General features: G+C 37.8%; 2 protein-coding genes and 1 long non-coding RNA gene across 11 annotated transcripts in view; 2 read left to right on the forward strand and 1 right to left on the reverse strand.

Annotated features, from left to right (window-relative positions):
* Positions 1-5,242, forward strand: part of ap3b2 (adaptor related protein complex 3 subunit beta 2) — a 45,157-nt gene extending 39,915 nt beyond the window's left edge. For all 7 annotated transcript variants that reach the window (XM_062963475.1, XM_062963478.1, XM_062963476.1 and 4 more), the window contains 2 exons: positions 2,887-3,025; positions 4,775-5,242. In XM_062963475.1, the coding sequence (XP_062819545.1) occupies positions 2,887-3,025; positions 4,775-4,925 (290 nt within the window). In that variant the 3' untranslated portion in view covers positions 4,926-5,242. The remainder of the gene's footprint in view (positions 1-2,886; positions 3,026-4,774) is intronic.
* On the reverse strand, positions 511-12,326 carry LOC134293995 (uncharacterized). Its single transcript, XR_010000969.1, has 2 exons — positions 12,203-12,326; positions 511-1,271 (listed from the first exon to the last, which is right to left on the reverse strand). It is a non-coding gene; the product is annotated as an uncharacterized LOC134293995 (long non-coding RNA).
* cpeb1 (cytoplasmic polyadenylation element binding protein 1) overlaps positions 12,304-21,418 on the forward strand; it is a 53,553-nt gene continuing 44,438 nt past the window's right edge. For 2 of the 3 annotated variants that reach the window (XM_062963481.1, XM_062963483.1), the window contains exons 1-2: positions 12,304-12,403; positions 16,994-17,171. In XM_062963481.1, coding sequence (XP_062819551.1) covers positions 12,386-12,403; positions 16,994-17,171 — 196 coding nt within the window. In that variant the 5' untranslated portion in view covers positions 12,304-12,385. The remainder of the gene's footprint in view (positions 12,404-16,993; positions 17,172-21,418) is intronic. The other variant, XM_062963482.1, reaches the window with a different exon arrangement.

The following is a 21,418-nucleotide window of genomic DNA, read 5'->3' on the forward strand; positions in this document are numbered from 1 at the left end:
GTTCACAATATCTAGACGCCCATCTGTTTCAGTTCTATTGGAAAATAAAGATCTGGGTATCGAAAATGGGGAAAAGACCCTGATGGTGACAACACAGCCTTCGGCCTCTGCCTGCCTCCACAGCAGAGTTGCATGTGTTTTGCATGTTCCTCCTGTGCTGCAGCAGAGCCACCAGTTTACCCAGTGCTGGGAGTGGGCCTTCTCCTATGACTTTCCCCTTTCTTTTTGACTATGGCGGCAGCGCACCCAGCATCCCTTGGGCCGCTTCTTGAACACCAAAAGTTTCTGCATGGTCCGGTGAGGCAGCCTTTTGGCATGTGAACCCCACGCATCCAGACATCCCTCTCCCTTTAACACACTGAGCCTCCTCTGTTCCTGCAAGGAAAGGGGTTATTAACCCAGTTTAAGGAAGCTGTTCATATGGCTAAGATGTTAATGAGTGTATGTATAGCGGAACCAGCAGCGTCCAGTTAAACACCACGTGCAAAAGACTCAGACCAGGCAGAGGAATTGAAAGAACAAAAGAACTTTACTCTTGCTTGTTGAGTTGAAATGTAAAACAGTTCTGCAATCGTACAATGTCCATGTAGTTGCATAAGATCAATAACTAATCAATCAGCATTCCATTTACAGCATAGCATATTCAAACAGCTACTTGACCGTAGCTAGAGAGCCTGTCTTTCCTGTGCTCTCCCTGCAAGCCCAGATTACCAACTGACAAAACCAGCCATCTGCCATCAAACCGATACATTGTTTGAGGCGTGGCTTGCCTCTGCAACTTTGCAAGGATTTCTTTACACACACACACATAGCAATTTGGCGCAATATAAGAGAAATATACTTGTGTGGGATGATCGTAGGCATGCGTCTTGTGAAATATTTCAAAATACCGAAATACTGAAACCTATTCCAACAACAAAAAAACCACATTTGCTTAGATAGATGTTCTTGTGCTCCCCATCAGTCCTACTTGTTTACTTTTTGTGTGTGTTGCTTAGTTAGAGTGGAGGATCTATTTTAAGATTCCATATGTTATCAGACAGCGGTCAAATTCTAATTAACCTTCTCATTCTGTGGTTAATGGAGCCCTTTAATCGTTTCGGGAGGGTGTATAAAACCAAAGAATACAAGATTTGTGTTGTTGAAGGCTTCCATGGCTGGAATCACTGGGTTGCAGTGAGTTTTCTGGGCTGCATGGCCATGTTCCAGAAGCATTCTCTCCTGACGTTTCACCCTCATCCATGGCAGGCATCCTCAGAGGTTGTGAGGGTCTGTTGGAAACAAGGCAAGTGGGTTTTATATAATATACGAAATCCCAGAATACAGTAGAGTCTCACTTATCCAACATTCGCTTATCCAACGTTCTGGATTATCCAACGCATTTTTGTAGTCAATGTTTTCAGTACATCATGATATTTTGGTGCTAAATTCGTAAATACAGTAATTACAACAGAACATTACTGCGTATTGAACTACTTTTTCTGTCAAATTTGTTGTATAACATGATGTTTTGGTGCTTAATTTGCAAAATCATAACCTAATTTGATGTTTAATAGGCTTCTCCTTAATCCCTCCTTATTATCCAACATTCTGCCGGCCCGTTTATGTTGGATAAGTGAGACTTTACTGTACTTGTAAAATATTAGATACTTTAGAAGTGGGTTTTATATATCTGTGGAAAGTCCAGGGTGGGAGAAAGAACTCTTATCTGTTTGAGGCAAGTGTGAATGTTGCAATTGGCCACCCTGATTAGCACTGAATACCTTTGTAGCTTCAAAGCCTGGCTGCTTCCTGCTTTGGGGAATCCTTTGTTGGGAGGTGGTAGCTGGCCCTGATTGTTTCATGCCTGGAATTACCGTTTCCTGAAATCCACAAGCATATGGACAATTTCAGGAGAAAGGAGGAAACCATGAAAATGAACAAAATCTGGCTACCAGTATTAAAAAAACCCTCTAAAATCAGGACCGTAAATATAGAAAAACACTCAGAAAACGGGAATTCCAGACAGGAAACAATCAGGGCCAGCTAACATCTCCCAACAAAGGATTCCTCTAGACAGGAAGCAGCCAGGCTTTGAAGCTACAATGATAATCACGGTAGCCAATTGCAACATTCATAATTGCCTCAAACAGACAAGAGTTCTTGCTCCCACAGATATAGAAACCTTACTTGCCTAGTTTCCCATATACCTCACAACCTCTGAGGATGCCTGCCATAGATGTGGGTGAAACATCAGGACAGGATGCTTCTGGAACATGGCCATACACCCCAGAAAACTCACAGCAACCCATTGATTCCGGCCATGAAAGCCTTCAACAACACATGTTTGTTTCAAATTTTATTCTACTGCTCTTTAGCTTGGGATGCAGTAGCAGAATGTGCTACTACCGAAGATTATGAAACTAAATATTATGAATCTAAAACAAAATTAAACCTATACAGGAGTTTTATCACACTATGCTAGTACCTAAAGAGAAGCAGCAAAGGCAAGTGTAAATACATCAACATCCACAGGAGAGATTCCCAAGCGGAGAAGCCACCCAGTGAACCCATCCATTATCTCCAGAGAATGTGCATATCTCAGTATATTTGGTGCAAAGATGGGGAAAACCATTTCAAACACTCCAGCTGTGAGTAACAAATATTTAGGGCAGCCTTCTCCAATCTTGGGTCGAATTGCAGCTCCTACTAGGTTAGGTAAGTCTCATTTAGAAACTGCAGATTCCTGCTTTTTTGCGTAAGGAGGACCCAAAGATGAAGCTGATGGAAAGCCGTAGATAGAACCCTAGGCTGAATAGACGCTGTCTCCCCTTGTCTTTAAAAAAATATATAAGATTTTGCTGTTGGCCAGATGACTACTGAGATCTTTCTCTTTCTGTTCTCCAGGGAAGCTGACCGGGATGAGCGAGATCACAGAGAAGCTGACGCTACCAGACAAATGCCAGAGTGACCATGTGATTGTCCAGCAAGTGACAGCTGCGGCAAATGTTAGCCGTGTGCCTTGTGGCTCCGACAAGGAATACCGGTGAGATGGCCAAGATATAAATAACCACAGGGATCTCTGCTGTCTCCTGATCTCAGTTCCGTTATAGATAGGATGGAGTTTTCTCTGTGTGTGGCGTACACATGGTATCATTCTTAATCAATAGTCCATAGTCTTTAGGTATAGTTGTATGTAAGTCATACTTCTCTAGTGAAGTCCAAAACAGCAACATGCATCCACCTCCACTGAGGTGTGATGCAAACACATTCACCTCCAATGAGGTGTTAGGCAGACTGATTACAAAACGGAGTCCTGAGTCTAAACATGCTCAGTACAATCATATATCTATCACCCCTCCCACACCAAAGAGGTACAGTCAAACTAGTAACTCAACATACACATAGAATACAGGTTAGCAAATACAGTAGAGTCTCACTTATCCAACATAAATGGGCCGGCAGAACGTTGGATAAGCGAATATGTTGGATAATGAGGGATAAGGAAAAGCCTATTACACATCAAATTAGGTTATGATTTTACAAATTAAGCACCACAACATCATGTTTAACAACAAATTTGACAGAAAAAGTAGTTCAATACACAGTAATGCTATGTAGTAATTACTGTATTTACGAATTTAGCACCAAAATATCACGATGTATTAAAAACATTGACTACAAAAATGCGTTGGATAATCCAGACTGTTGGATAAGCGAGGGTTGGATAAGTGAGATTCTACTGTATTTCAAACATCAACTACATCTGAAAGACTTGGGCAGAGAAAGTTTGGTAAATTATTTCCGAGCAACACGCGCACAATACTCTCTTCAGTCTCCTACCCATCCCTATGTCTCCATGTTATTAGCATTTTGACATGATTAGGTTTCGTGATTCCTGACTAGGTCCTACTACTTATACAGCTTTGATTCATACAGACTACAAAACTTACAGAAAAAAGCTTTGATCCTTTTTAAAGCATATTTTTATTAAACATAATAAATCTATATTGTTGGACTTTCATTCCCATCAGTCCAAACTCTTTGGTGTGGGAGGGGTTATAGACATGTGATTGTTCAGACTCAGGACTCCATTTTGTAGTCAGTCTATAATAATAATAATAATAATAATAATAATAATAATAATAATTTTATTTTTGTACCCCGCCTCTATCTCCCCGCAGGGACTCAGGGCAGCTTACAAATGCAAAAGAGTATACATACAAAAACATCAAATACCGAAAACGCACAAATGAAAAATAAAAACATACGATTAAAATCAAACCATTAATAAGACAAAGTTAAAACACATAAATAAAAACATAAGTATGGGCTGATCAAAGTGCACTAAGTGAGACTTGTAAACATGGAGGAAGTTAAAAGTGCTATAAGAATATGGGGGAGAACCCAAAAGTGAGTTGAACCCTGAGGCTATATAGAGAAATTACCCATGTGGATGCAACCAATCAAGGATAACCATTTGTACAAGAATTTAGCATTCAAGAGGGTGGTACTTATTCAAAAGCCTGTGTGAACAGCCAGGTTTTCAGGCTTTTCCTAAACCCTTCCAAAGTGGCAGCTAGCCGAATTTCCCTTGGGAGTGCTTAATACCTCATTGGAGATGGATGTGTTTGCATCACACCTCAGTGGAGGTGGATGCATGTTGCTGTTTTGGGCATGGCAGTCTGGAAAACCATTCCTTTCTCTACCAGTGCACCCATCAGCATGCCATAGTTGCTTGCAATGCATGCAGTTACGTCTTTTTCCTTTTTCTTGGGCCGTTTCCTCCGGACAGGTTTGCCGCGAAGACGGTTAGCAGCGGAAGCCTGATCCTCGTGACGCTGGAGAAGAAGACGGGCAACGTGGCCCACCTGACCATCAACAGCGAGAAGATGCTGATCGGCACCATGCTGGTGAAGGACATTATCCACTCCTTGACACAGTGACCAGGCAGCCGCTGCGTCTGTCGTCTCACCCATTTCGGACACCCAACCCTCCTGCCTTCCTGCCTCATCCACCCACCTCTTTGTCTGGACATAAAGTGAAGACTGACAGAAGGGATGCTTATGAAAATATTTGCAGCAGCAAATGGGGTGCAACCTTCAACATGGCTAAGAGAGGTTAGGCCAGCAGTAAATTCAGGGTGGAAGGTTCCTGTGACTGACTTTGATACCCGGTGTGTCTCCATTCCTCTAGTTTTCTGTTCCATGGCACTATTTATTATTGGCAAAAGTGGTTCAATAAAAGTTCTTCCTTCACTCGACTTCTGTCTGCTGGGGTTTTTGCAGAACAGTAACATGCCTTGCCACCCAAGAAACAAATGCGGCCACAATGAGATTAATTAATTAATTTCCAACATTTATATGACAGACTAGCTGTGCCCGGCCAGGCGTTGCTGTGGCAAAGTGGTGGTGGTGGTATTAGTTAAAAATTGTTGTGGAATTTTTATTTGACGTTATTTGTATTTTTTAATTAATTTTATTGTAACTTATCTTTTTTATTTATTATATTTTATTATTTTGTTGTATTATTTGTAGTTATTTTGTTATAGTATTTTATTGTATTAATTTTTTAGTGTTTTTAGTTATTTTTTATTGTATTATTTGTATTTATTTTTTATTCTTTTATTAACACTTGGCTGAGTGGGTTGCTAGGAGACCAAGTGGGCAGAGCTTAGCCTTCTAAGTGGCAGCAATTGGATAAAAACAATTATTTATCTCCCTCTAATTAGGACTTTATTTTTCTTTTCTTTGTGTTGTTGGAACCTAGGGGCAAGGATGGTGGGTTGTGTTGCCAAATTTCTAGGTTCTGGGGCTTGTACTTTTGTTGTTTAGTGGGAGGAACGGACACCATTACTCCTTTATATATATATAGATTTTGGCCTGATATGATGAGCGGCAGACCCTAGAATCTTAGGGTAATATTTAATTGTGTGAGTGTGTGTACCTGTAGACATGAATGCCGTTTTTCCTCTGGTATATATACTGACTTTCTGCCAAAGCCCCAAGGCAATGTACAGCAATCAAAACAAGAACACCACGACACTACAGTTATTCCCCCACTTCCACTGGAGTTAGGAGCAAAAGGTCTCCAAAGATAAGAAAGAAAAGCACAAATTGTGGTTAACTTCTGGCATTGTATTGGAGGGTTTACAAATACACAGAGAAGTATTCTCTCATACGCCAGTGATTCTGGGAGGTGAAATTAAAAATATAAGAGATGTCAGCGGTTGCAAACCATTGCTCTAGATCACGCATGGGCAAACTTTGGCCCTCCAGGTGTTTTGGACTTCAACTTCCACAATTCCTAACAACCTACCATCATTCTCCAAGCCAATAAACCTCGAGTACCTTTCAGGTGTTTTGAAGGCTAACAATCGAGGCAAAGGCTGCGGCCAGGACTGGAATATTAATAATAATAATACAGTAGAGTCTCACTTATCCAACATTCGCTTATCCAACGTTCTGGATTATCCAACGCAGTCTGCCTTTTTGTAGTCAATGTTTTTGTAGTCAATGTTTTCAATACATTGTGATATTTTGGTGATAAATTTGTAAATACAGTAGAGTCTCACTTATCCAAGCCTCGCTTATCCAAGCCTCTGGATAATCCAAGCCATTTTTGTCGTCAATGTTTTCAATATATCGTGATATTTTGGTGCTAAATTTGTAAATACAGTAATTACAACATAACATTTACAGCATATTGAACTACTTTTTCTGTCAAATTTGTTGTATAACATGATGTTTTGGTGCTTAATTTGTAAAATCATAACCTAATTTGATGTTTAATAGGCTTTTCCCTAATCCCTCCTTATTATCCAACATATTTGCTTATCCAATGGCCCATTTATGTTGGATAAGTGAGAGATTACTATAATAATAATAATAATAATAATAATAATAATAATAATAATAATAATAGGGTTGTTGTGTATTTTCCTAGCTGTATGGCCATGTTCCCGAAGTTCTCCTGGAACATGGCCATACAGCCCGGAAAATACACAACAACCCTGTGATTCCGGCCATGAAAGTCTTCAACAACATAATAATAATAATTTTATTTCTTACCCGCTGCTTGTCGAGGTGGGTTACAGAATAACCATTAAGCAAAATAAGGCCGCAGGACTGCTGACCGCCAGAGAGAGCGGGTGAGCTCCCTCTGTCAGTTCCAGCTCCCCATGCAGGGATATGAAAGAAGCCTCCCACAAGGATGGTAAAACATCAGACACTTAGGCGTTCCCTGGGCAACGTCCTTGCAGACAGCCAACTATCTTTGGCAGACCAATAAGCAATAAGCAATGCATTTCCCTGGAGCCTTGCTTAAGAGCTAGCCTTGTTCAGCAGGCCATGCCAAGCAATGATGCCAACATTTAAAAAATATGCCCACTCATGCTATAGCTTTATTAAACTCAATGGCTATTTTCCTCCTGTCTGATAGGGTTTTGCTTTTTGCTTTTTGGCAGTATAGAGAAAATTGCAGCTGTCAGCCTGCCTCCAGAAATGTCATTGCACACGTTTTTGCAGGCAGAGAGCCCTAGGTTCAAGCCCTGCCATTTGAAGTCTGCAAAAAGAACCAGGTAGCAGATGGTTTGAAAGCTCTTTACGGAAGATCCCGGCAAACCATGGCAATTTGGTGCAGAAATCTAAAATAATGACATTCTGATTACCTGTTATTATGTAGTATGTATGATCCATCATGTTACAGCACTACACTTTTGATCAATGCAATGAATAGCAAAAGGATTGTGGGAGGCACAGTTGAACTTCATATTTCTCATCCCTGGCTCTGAATGAATGAGTCATTAAAATATTATTATTATTATTATTATTATTATTATTATTATTATTATTTTATTTCTTACCCGCCTCTCCTCGTGGCAGGTTATAGCATAATTAAAACACATAAACATTGTAAAAATACCACAGATACACACATGGACATGTATTTCTATCAAAGATACACATTAAAATAAATATATTCAGAGTTCATGTGGTTCATAACATTAAAAAATTAAATTTACCATCCAACTAAAGCATTCCTCCACAAGTTTAAGTGTGGCCTATGGAAACTGACCTTGGCTCTGGGAGTTGTAGTTCACCCTTATCCAGAGAGCCCTGAACCCAGCCAACTTCAGATCTGGACCAAACACGGCACACAGACCCAACATGGGCAACTGTGCAAACAAATGGGGTTTGGGGCAGACTGACACACGATTTTGGGAATTGTAGTTCACCCACTTCCTTACGCATTTTCCAATGGGAGCATTTATAAAAAAACAAAAGTAAAGATTGAGGGTTTTTTGCTAGTAAGTTGTGTTACACATTATCAATGCCTACTTCTGTGCTGGGTCTCCAAGCTAGTGTGAGTGTGTGTGTGTATTATATATATATATATATATATATATATATACACACACACACACACACACACATCACACATACATACACACACACATATACAGTAGAGTCTCACTTATCCAACATAAACGGGCCGGCAGAACCTTGGATAAGTGAATATCTTGGATAATAAGGAGAGATTAAGGAAAAGCCTATTAAACATCAAATTAGGTTATGATTTTACAAATTACGCACCAAAACATCAAGTGGGACAACAAATTTGACAGTAAATGTAGTTTAATACGCAGTAATGTTATGTTGTAGTTACTGTATTTATGACTTTAACACCAAAATATCATGATATATTGAAAACATTGACTACAAAAATGGCTTGGATAATCCAGAGGCTTGGATAAGCGAGTGTTGGATAAGTGAGACTCTACTGTATACACAAAAATATTATACATACAGGTATATGGTGGTTCCCAACCTTTGGGCCTCCAGGTGTTTTGGACTTCAACTCCCAGAAATCCCATCCAGTTTACCAATCTATATACAGTAGAGTCTCACTAATCCAAGCTAAACGGGCCGGCAGAAGCTTGGATAAGCGAATATCTTGGATTATAAGGACTGATCAAGGAAAAGCCTATTAAACATCAAATTAGGTTATGATTTTACAAATTAAGCACCAAAACTTCATGTTATACAACAAATTTGACAGAAAAAGTAGTTTAATACGCAGTAATGTTATGTTGTAATTACTGTATTTACGAATTTAGCCCAAAATATCACGATATATTGGAAACATTGACTACAAAAATGGCTTGGATTATCCAGAGGCTTGGATAAGCGAGTGTTGGATAAGTGAGACTCTACTGTATACACAAAAATATTATACATACGGGTATATGGTGGTTCCCAACCTTTGAGCCTCCAGGTGTTTTGGACTTCAACTCCCAGAAATCCCATCCAGTTTACCAATCTTTATATATAAATGAGTGATGGCATCACGGCGACCCACAAAACAAAACTACAGCCCCCCCAACCTCGAAATTTGACAACACAACCCATCATCCATGCCTCTAGGTTGATACAACAAAAAGAAAAGAAAAATAAAGTCCTAATTAGAGAGAGAGGAATAATTGCTTTTATCCAATTGCTGCCAGTTAAAAGGCTAAGCTCCTCCAACTTGGTCTCCTAGCAACCCAATAAAAAATAATAAAAAACACTAAAAAATTAATACAATAAAATACTATAATAACAGAAAATAACTAAAAATAATACAAGAAAATAATAAAATATAATAAATAAAATATAACTTACAATAAAATTAATTAAAAAATGCAAATACAGTAGAGTCTCACTTATCCAATGTAAACGGGCCGGCAGAACGTTGGATAAGCGAATATGTTGGATAATAAGGAGAGTTTAAGGAAAAGCCTATTAAACATCAAATTAGGTTATGATTTTACAAATTAAGCACCAAAACATCATGTTATACAACAAATTTGACAGAAAAAGTAGTTCAGTGTGTAGTAATGCTATGTAGTAATTACTGTATTTACGAATTTAGCATCAAAATATCACGATATATTGAAAACATTGACTACAAAAATGCGTTGGATAATCCGGAACGTTGGATAAGCGAGTGTTGGATAAGTGAGACTCTACTGTAAAGTCAAATAAAAATTACACAACAATTTTAACCAATACCACCACTACTTTGCCACAGCAACGCGTGGCCGGGCACAGCTAGTACACACATATATATGTATGTGTGTGTATATATATACACAAAAGTATTATACATACCGGTAAATGGTGGTTCCCAACCTTTGGGCTTCCAGGTGTTTTGGACTTCAACTCCCAGAAATCCCATCCAGTTTACCAATTTATATATACAGTAGAGTCTCACTTATCCAAGCCTTGCTTATCCAAGGTTCTGGATTATCCAAGCCATTTTTGTAGTCAAGGTTTTCAATATACAGTAGAGTCTCGCTTATCCAACGTTCTGGATTATCCAACGCATTTTTGTAGTCAATGTTTTCAATACATCGTGATATTTTGGTGCTAAATTCGTAAATACAGTAATTACAACATAGCATTACTGTGTATTTAATTACTTTTTCTGTCAGATTTGTTGTATAACATGTTTTGGTGCATAATTTGTAAAATCATAACCTAATTTGATGTTTAATAGGCTTCTCCTTAATCTCTCTCCTTATTATCCAACATATACGCTTATCCAACGTTCTGCTGGCCCGTTTACGTTGGATAAGCGAGACTCTACTGTATATACACATATACATACACACATATACATATTGGATAAGTGAGACTCTACTGCAGGGGTCCCCAAACTTTTTAAGCCGAGGGCCGGTCCACAATCCTTCAGACTGTTGAGGGGCCGGATTATCATTTGAAAAAAAATACAAACAAATTCTGATGCACACTGCACATGTCTTATTTGTAGTGCAAAAACAACAACAACAACAAGAACAACGATGAAAGAAAAATACAATATTTAAAAATAAAAATAACTTTAACCAACATACATTTATCAGGATTTTAATGGGAAGTGTGCTTCTGCTTCTGGCCAATGAGATAGTCAAGTTAATTAGGATTGTTGTTGTTGTTGTGTGCCATCAAGTCATGTCAGATTTTGGTCGAGCCTAAGTCTAAAATTAATTATTTATTTACTGCATTTATTTACTACATTTATATCCCACCCTTCTCACCCAGAAGGGGACTCAGAGCAGCTGTATGTACATACAATACATTATATTATTAGCATAGCACAATATTAGCATTATATATTACTATATTGAACTATACCACTATACTGTAATATTATATGTAATATATAACATATAATTCATATTATTATATGATATTATTGTTAGTTTTGTATTGTATAAAACGATAATATTATTATCAATATTATATGTATATCTATATATATAAAAGAGTGATGGCATCAGGGCAGCGGACAAAACAACAAAACTACAGGCCCCCCAACCTCGAAATTTGACAACACAACCCATCATCCACGCCTCTAGGTTGATACAACAAAATGAAAAGAAAAATAAAGTCGTTGTATGTATTAATATATTAATGTAATATATTAACCTCTTTGCTTAGTTTTCTCCATACCTCACAACCTCTGAGGATGCCTGCCATAGATGTGGGCGAAACGTCAGGAGAGAATGCTTCTGGAACATGGCCACACAGCCCGAAAGACATACAACAACCCTGTGATCCTGGCCATGAAAGCCGTCGACAACACAAAAATAAAGTCCTAAATACAGGGAGAGGAATAACAGTTTTTATCCAATTGCTGCCAGTTTGAAGGCTAAGCTCTGCCCACTTGGTCTCCTAGCAACCTCCTCAGCCCAGGGGACAGGCACAGTTAGGCCTCACTTAGGCCTCTTCCACAGATTATCAGATTTTAAATGGATTATATGGCAGTTTAGACTCAAGGCCCTTCCACACAGCTATATAACCCATTTATAATCTTATATTATCTGCTTTGAACTGGATTATCTTGACTCCACACTGCCATATAATCCACTTCAGTGTGCACACTAAACATAAAGACAACCATACAACAGACATTCAATACCACCACTACCTCAACAATTTCTCACCAACACCACCAGACAACGCCACAGCAACGCGTGGCCGGGCACAGCTAGTACAATATATTATATTATTAAAACTGATATAAAAATATTATATTATAAATGAAGGCGGGGGCCAGGTAAATGACCTTGGAGGGCCGCATCTGGCCCACGGGCCTTAGTTTGGGGACCCCTGATATATACCCTAACCCTAACCCTCTCCCTTCTTTATATGCCTCCCTTTCCCATGTCCTGGGAGCTCACCTGCTGTTGTTAAGTTGAAGTTTCCAAAGTTTTTTTTTTTTTTTTAGAGGGGGGAGTGTTTATTGGGGAGAAGAGCCGGGCTTTTCCCTGGGAGGGCGGCCCCTCCCTCCCTCCCTCCGCGGCGTCGGTATAAAAGGCGCGCGCAGGGGCCCCAGAAGGGAGTTCGCGGAGGGCGCGTCGAAGATGGCGTTTCCAGCGCCGGTGAGTCGGAGCGGGGGGAAAAAGGGCAAGGAAAGGGCCTCTTTCGGCGCCAGGCTGCAGGCATGGGCCGCCTTGGGCCCTCCAGGGGTTTTGGACTGCAACTCCCACCATTCCTAACAGCCGGCAGGCTGTTAGGAATGGTGGGAGTTGCAGTCCAAAACCCCTGGAGGGCCCAAGGCGGCCCATGCCTGCAGCCTGGCGCTCACGTGGCCTTGCAAAAAGTCCAAGTGAGGCTTTGCAACACCTGCATTCAATTCTCTAATCTTCCTTGAGCATTTTTTTCCCTCCATGGACACAAATGCATTCGCCTCTCCACTTCCCACCATAGTTATATATTATATACATATACACCTACCCCTAATAATACTAATAATGTTGGATAAGTGAGACTCTACTGTACATATAACAATAATATAATGTAATACAATACAATATAATAATAATACACTATAATTGTATATTTATATTACATGTAATATTACTGTAGTGGTATAGTACAATATACAGTAGAGTCTCAAATAATATTATAATGTAATACAATACAATATAATAATAATACACTATAATTGTATATTTATATTACATGTAATATTACTATTAATAGTGCAATATAGTGGTATAGTACAATATACAGTAGAGTCTCACTTATCCAACGTTCTGGATTATCCAACGCATTTTTGTAGTCAAGTGTTTTCAATACATCATGATATTTTGGTGCTAAATTCGAAAATACAGTAATAATTACTACATAGCATTAATGTGTAATGAACTACAGTAGAGTCTCATTTATCCAACGTTCTGGATTATCCAACGCATTTTTGTAGTCAAGTGTTTTCAATACATCGTGATATTTTGGTGCTAAATTCGAAAATACAGTAATAATTACTACATAGCATTAATGTGTAATGAACTACAGTAGAGTCTCACTCATCCAACGTTCTGGATTATCCAACGCATTTTTGTAGCCAGTGTTTTCAATACATCATGATATTTTGGTGCTAAATTCGAAAATACAGTAATAATTACTACATAGCATTAATGTGTAATGAACTACAGTAGAGTCTCATTTATCCAACGTTCTGGATTATCCAACGCATTTTTGTAGTCAAGTGTTTTCAATACATCGTGATATTTTGGTGCTAAATTCGAAAATACAGTAATAATTACTACATAGCATTAATGTGTAATGAACTACAGTAGAGTCTCATTTATCCAACGTTCTGGATTATCCAACGCATTTTTGTAGTCAAGTGTTTTCAATACATCGTGATATTTTGGTGCTAAATTCGAAAATACAGTAATAATTACTACATAGCATTAATGTGTAATGAACTACAGTAGAGTCTCACTCATCCAACGTTCTGGATTATCCAACGCATTTTTGTAGCCAGTGTTTTCAATACATCATGATATTTTGGTGCTAAATTCGAAAATACAGTAATAATTACTACATAGCATTAATGTGTAATGAACTACAGTAGAGTCTCACTTATCCAACGTTCTGGATTATCCAACGCATTTTTGTAGCCATTGTTTTCAATACATCATGATATTTTGGTGCTAAATTCGAAAATACAGTAATTACTACATAGCATTAATGTGTAATGTGTAATTAATGTCACTTATCAAAGCTAAATGGGCTGGCAGAACGTTGGATAAGCGAATATGTTGGATAATAAGGAAGGATTAGGGAAAAGCCTATTAAACATCAAATTAGGTAATGGTTTTACAAATTAAGCACCAAAACATCATGTTATACAACAAATTTGACAGAAAAAGTAGTTCAATACACAGTAATGCTATGTAGTAATTACTGTATTTACGAATTTAACACCAAAGTATCACGATGCATTGAAAACATTGACTACAAAAATGCGTTGGATAATCAAGAACGTTGGATAAGCGAGACTCTACTGTATATATTACATACATATACACCTACTCCTAACAACTGATAATACTATTACTACAATAGAGTCTAGCTTATCCAACATAAACGTTGGATAAGCAAAAATGTTGGGTAATAAGGAGGGGTTAAGGAAAAGCCTATTAAACATCAAATTATATTATGATTTTACAAATTAAGAGCCGAAACATCATTCACACATTTTGTCTAAAGATATTTATAAAAATGTTTTTATACTTTACAAAGTTTGAATGGTTATTTCTTCCTTCTTGCTTAGTTGTGCAAATAAACTTTTATTAAACCTGAAATAAAGAACCAAAACATTACTTTTTACAACAAATCGATAGAAAAAAGCAGTGCAATACATCATAATGTTATGTAATAATTAATGTATTCATGACTTTAGCACCAAAACATTGCAATGTATTGAAAACATTGACTACAAAAATAATAACTACTAAAAAGCAGACTGCGTTGAATAATACAGAACGTTGGATAAGTGAGACTACTATATATACAAACACACCTATGCATCTACTTGTTTTTGCCAAAAAATCGTTTTTAACACCATGCTAGGGACTGCTGTGCTTTTATATAGGTTGTAAATAGTGTATATTTAAAATATACTCATATAGACACCGTAATAAATAACATTAATTAGTATTACACACATATAGAAACAGTATGAAACATTAGTATTACACACAATTCAGATTAAATTTATAAAAGAGATATGTATAAAAACAGTGGGTTGCTGTGAGTTTTCTGGGCTGTCTGGCCATCTTCCAGAAGTATATATATACATACATACACATCTATGCATCTACTTGTTTTTGAAAAACAAGCTTTTTGACACCATGCCAGGGTCTGCTGTGCTTTTATATAGGTTGTAAATGGTGTATATTTAAAATACACACATATAGAAACAGTATTAAATAATAGTATTGCACACAATTCAGATTAAATCCATAAAAGAGACACATATAAACAGTGGGTTGCTGTGAGTTTTCCAGGCTGTCTGGCCATGTTCCGGAAGCATTCTCTCCTGACGTTTCACCCACATCTATGGCAGGCACCCTCACAGGTTTGTGAGGTCTGTTTGGAAAGTAGGCAAGTGGGGTTTATTGTGGAATAATGGCCAGGGTGGGAGAAAGAACTTGTCTCAGTTGGAGACAGAAAGCAGACAGGCTTTGAAGCTGCAAGGCTATTCAATGCTAATCAATCTGGCCTTTTGCAACATTCAGATTGGCCTCCAAAAGACTTAACTCTTCCACCTGCTTGCAAGAACTTTGGATAGCACTCTGAATAGGACAAAATTGTTGACACCTGGCTTCCATGAGTTTCCATGATTTTCCCTTGTAAAATCAAACACAGAAAAGCTGGAGAAAGGAGCTGTTAATGCCTTCAAGGCTCCTGATTGCATTTAGTTGGTCCTTGTTGCTCCATGGCAGGTCTACTTCCAACTATTCATTGCTTTTGGCCTCCATTACTCTTTGTAACCCAGTTGTTGTTCCTGAGTTATAAATGTCATTTTCTAATTGTTTCTACCATAAAGTCACGGGAAAAAAGTGTACTAAACTGCATCCTACAGCATATTTTGCTCTAGTTTTTCAATGAATATCTAATCAAGTCTCAACCAATTCAACATAGTTTGCGGCAGCCACAGAAATGAATTTTCTGGAATATACTACAGTAGAGTCTCGCTTATCCAATGTTCTGGATTATCTAATGCATTTTTGAAGTCAATGTTTTCAATGCATTGTGATATTTTGGCGCTAAATTCGAAAATACAGTAATTACTACATAGCATTAACGTGTAATGAACTACAGTAGAGTCTCACTTATCCAACGTTCTGGATTATCCAACGCATTTTTGTAGTCAATGTTTTCAATACATCATGATATTTTGGTGCTAAATTTGTAAATACAGTAATTACTACATAGCATTACTGTATTGAACTACAGTAATGATATGGCAATACAATTTTCAATGCATTGTGATATTTTGGCGCTAAGTTCGTAAATACAGTAATTACTACATAGCATTAATGTGCAATGAACATATTCGCTTATCCAATGTTCTGCTGGCCGGTTTAGGTTGGATGAGTGAGACTCTACTGTCAAAATAAGTACAGTAGAGTCTCACTTATCCAACATAAATGGGCCGGCAGAACGTTGGATAAGCGGAAATGTTGGATAATAAGGAGGGATTAAGGAAAAGCCTATTAAACGTCAAATTACGTTATGATTTTACAAATTAAGCACCAAAACATGTTTTACAACAAATCGACAGAAAAAGCAGTTCAATACATAGGAACGTTATGTAGTAATTACTGTATAGTAGAGTCTCACTTATCCAACATTCTGGATTATCCAACACATTTTTGTAGTCAATGTTTTCAATACATCATGATATTTTGGTGCTAAATTTGTAAATACAGTAATTACTACATAGCATTACTGTATTGAACTACAGTAATGATATGGCAATACAATTTGCAACTGGTCTAGACCAGGCATGGGCAGACTTGGGCCCTCCGGGTGTTTTGGACTTCAACTCCCACCATTCCTAACAGCCTACCGGCTGTTAGGAATGGTGGGAGTTGAAGTCCAAAACACCCGGAGGGCCCAAGTTTGCCCATGCCTGCCTTATAGGGTGCTAACATCATCCCCTTTCTCCCCAGAAGGAAGGAATTGGAAGGACAGCAAAGGAGTGCTGGGACAACTGTGACGTTCCAGCCCTCACCACGTGCAGCAATGCAGATATTTTCCGCCGAATCAATGCCATGTTGGATAACTCGCTCGACTTCAATGGAGTCTGTGCAACGCCCATCACAAAAGAAAGAAGGGAGCTGCTGCCAGGTAATTTATTTAGTTGGCATTGTTTTAAAAATAGCAGGCAATTTGGGTTTCCTTGGAGGAACTTGGATTACTCACTGTGGAATGAGTTTTCTTTGCGGGTGGATTCTTGTGAACGGTGATTCCAGCAAAACATCATTCCAGAAGAGGAGTAAACCGTTGAAGGATGGGAATGATGTTCCTAGGTCAGGAATGAGCAACATTTTCAAGTTTGGAAACTATTGATTTATAGAAAGAAAGTGGAAAGTATTTTCATACTGAGAGTTTTTCCGGCCATGTTCCAGAAGCATTCTCTCCTGACGTTTCGCCCACATCTGTTGGCAGGCATCCTCGGAGGTTTCTCATTGATCGACTTTGCCAATTTGTTGATTTCAGATACTGTATATACTCGAGTATAAGCCGACCCGAATATAAGCTGAGGCACCTAATTTTGCCACAAAAAAACTGGGAAAATATTGACTCCAGTATAAGCCAAGGGTGGTAAATTTCAGGAATAAAAATAGATACCAATAAAATTACAGTAAAGTCTCACTTATCAAACATAAACGGGCCGGCATAACATTGGATAAGCGAATACGTTGGATAATAAGGAGGGATCAAGGAAAAGTCTATTGAACATCAATGATGTTTACAAATGATCAATGATTTTACAAATTAAGCACCAAAACATCATGTTATACAACAAATTTGACAGAAAAAGTAGTTCAATATGCAGTAATGCTATGTAATAATTACTGTATTTACGAATTTAGCACCAAAATATCATGATGTATTGAAAACATTGACTACAAAAATGGCTTGAATAATCCAGAAGCTTGGATAAGCGAGGCTTGGATAAGTGAGACTCTACTGTATTATTATTATTATTATTATAACAAAATCACGATCTGCCAACTGCAAAAGGCCACCCTACTGGGATCTACGTGCATCGTCCGAAAATACATCACACAGTCCTAGACGCTTGGGAAGTGTTCGACTTGTGATTTTGTGATACGAAATCCAGCACATCTATCTTGTTTGCTGTGTCATAATAAAATAATAATTTATTTTTCTATCCCGCCACCATCTCCCCGAAGGGACTTGGGGCGGCTAACATGGGCCAAGCCCAGAACAAAACCAAATAAAACAATTACGAGTGTCAAGAACCAAAACAATGATACAATAATCGAATAAAATAAGCAATTAAAACATAACGTACAATAAAACACATTATAACCAGAAAAATTAGGGGGTGATACAAACGTCACTAAGGATAAAGGTCGACATTTTCAAGTTTGGAAACTATTGATTTATAGAAAGAAAATTCCCAGAAAGTGGAAAGTATTTTCATACTGAGAGTTTTTCCGGCCATGTTCCAGAAGCATTCTCTCCTGATATTTTGCCCAGGCATCCTAGGAGGTTTCTCATTGATCGATTTTGCCAATTTGTTCACTTCAGATAATTCACACCTTGTTGCAGCAGGATAGCTGATTCTGACTACCATAATAATATATAATTATTATATATTATTATATAGTATAATACTAGTCTGCCCTATTTTCTCTTGCCTTTGAAACCTTTGCTTCCTAGCCATCCTCATAGACCACCAAATTAAAAGTCAAAAGAATTCAATGCAAATTTAAATTAACAAAGCATGAATAAATATATAGTAGAGTCTCACTTATCCAAGACTTGCTTATCCAAGGTTCTGGATTATCCAATGCATTTTTGTAGTCAATGTTTTCAATATATCATGATATTTTTGTGCTAAATTTGTAAATACAGTAATTACTACATAGCATTACTGCGTATTGAACTACCTTTTCTGCCAAATTTGTTGTATAACATGATGTTTTGGTGCTTAATTTGTAAAATTATAACACAATTTGGCGTTTAATAGGCTTTTCCCGAATCCCTCCTTATTCAACATTTTTGCTTATTGAACTTTCTGCCGGCCCATTTATGTTGGATAAGCAAGACTCTACTGTCTATAATATAATATTAATATTACAATTTAGTATAATAATAGTCTGCCATATTTTCTCTTGCCTTTGAAACCTCTGCTTCCTGACCATCCTCATAGACCACCAAATTAAAAGTCAAAAGGATTCCATGCAAATTTAAATTAACAAAGCATGAATAAATTAATTTTGCAGGGACAATGATTCTGTTCAGGCTGTCTAGACAAATGTTGTATGGACATGTCTTGGGTGAAATCATTTATTTGCTTACTTATTTATATTTCGTCCTTCTTACCCCGAAAGGGACTCAGGGCGGATTACAATGCACATATACATGGCAAACATTAAATGCCATTAGACCTACGACATACATAGACAGACATAGAGGCAATTTAACATTTTCCAGCTTCCGGTTTCATGAGAACATGCTCGATTCCGGCCATAGGGGGAGTTGCCGCTTCATCATCCACTTGTGACACCGAGTCTTTGATGGTGTTACTTCCTCATTCCTTTCCGCATGTTGCTAGAAGTTTTCTGGTGTCATAAATTAGTTAAATTAGCCTCCCTGCATGAAGTGGTACCTAAATTTTGTACTCGACAGATGCAACTGTCTTTCGAGCTGCTTAGGTCAACAGCGAGCTAGGCTATGAATGGTCGGGAGCTCAATCCGACCCAGACTTCGATCCCATGACCTCTTGGTCAGTAGTGATTTATTGCAGCTGGCTGCGCCATTGCCCAGCCTATAATGTATGCTTCATCCATGCCCACTACTTCCCTCCAGACTGATGGTTTATTCCTGCTTTCTCTACCGTCCGCTCCTGAAATATTCAGTCCAACATCAGTATCACTCGATCTCTGTCAAGATACCTGAGGAATGCCATCTGTTCACATATGAATATCTCTTTTGTGCTGTGCTTTTGAGCAAGAGAGTGGGAGGAGAGAGGCAAGAATTAACTCGCCAAGGCCCATATCATGGTTCAGCAGGGATATAAATCCTGTTTTAATAGCTCTGATCAGATTTTGCAGACTCGGTTTCCTTGATCAAATCAATCCAGATCTTTGGGATTAAGGCAGTGCTTAAAAGTGAACTTTTTAAATAATAAAGTTGTCAGTTTTCCAAGAAAAGCACAAACTAGTGGGAGAGTTGTTATGACTAGCATATTTCAGAATGTTTTGTCTTCCTTTGATTCTGAGAAAGTGACTTGCTCAATGTATATACAGGTAATATTGATAGTAATGTTGTAATGTAATCTATATATATAAAAGGGTAATGAAATTTCAGCCTAGGACAAAACAAAACTACACATCCCAAAAACACTAAACTTGGCAGCACAACCCCTCATCCATGCCTCTATGTTCATACAACAAAAAGCTCCAGCTACTCCAGAAAACGACCAGGCTTTGAGACTGCAAGGCTATTCACTGCTATTCCATCTGGCCAACAAAGGATTCCCATAAGTCACAGCAACACGTGGCCGGGCAAAGCTAGTACAATATATAATACAGTAGAGTCTCACTTATCCAACACTCGCTTATCCAATGTTCTGGATTATCCAACGCATTTTTGTAGTCAATGTTTTCAATATATCATGATATTTTGGTGCTAAATTCATAAATACAGTAATTACTACATAGCATTGCTGCGTATTGAACTACTTTTTCTGCCAAACTTGTTGTTTAACATGATGTTTTGGTGCTTCATTTGTAAAATCATAACCTAATTTGATGTTTAATAGGCTTTTCCTTAATGCCTCCTTATTATCCAACATATTTGCTTATCCAACATTCTGCCGGCCCGTTTATGTTGGATAAGTGAGACTACTGTACTATATATATACTATATATAATACTATAATATTGTATAATAATACAATATAATAATATTAACTATGTATTACAATAGAGTCTCACTTATTCAAGCCTCGCTTATCCAAGCCTCTGGATAATCCAAGCCATTTTTGTAGTCAATGTTTTCAATATATCGTATATTTTGGTGCTAAATTCGTAAATACAGTAATTACAACATAACATTACTGCGTATTGAACTACTTTTTCTGTCAAATTTGTTGTATAACATGATGTTTTGGTGCTTAATTTGTCAAATCAGAACCTAATTTGATGTTTAATAGGTTTTTTCCTTAATCCCTCCTTATTATCCAAGATATTCGCTTATCCAAGCTTCTGCTGGCCCGTTTAGCTTGGATAAGTGAGACTCTACTGTATATATTACATGTGATGTTACTAATAATACAGTATAGTGGTGTAGTACAATATAATATGTAATGCTAGTATTGTGCTACGCTAATAATA

This window comes from Anolis carolinensis, unplaced genomic scaffold, assembly GCF_035594765.1.
Source record: "Anolis carolinensis isolate JA03-04 unplaced genomic scaffold, rAnoCar3.1.pri scaffold_11, whole genome shotgun sequence".
Taxonomy (NCBI): domain Eukaryota; kingdom Metazoa; phylum Chordata; class Lepidosauria; order Squamata; family Dactyloidae; genus Anolis; species Anolis carolinensis.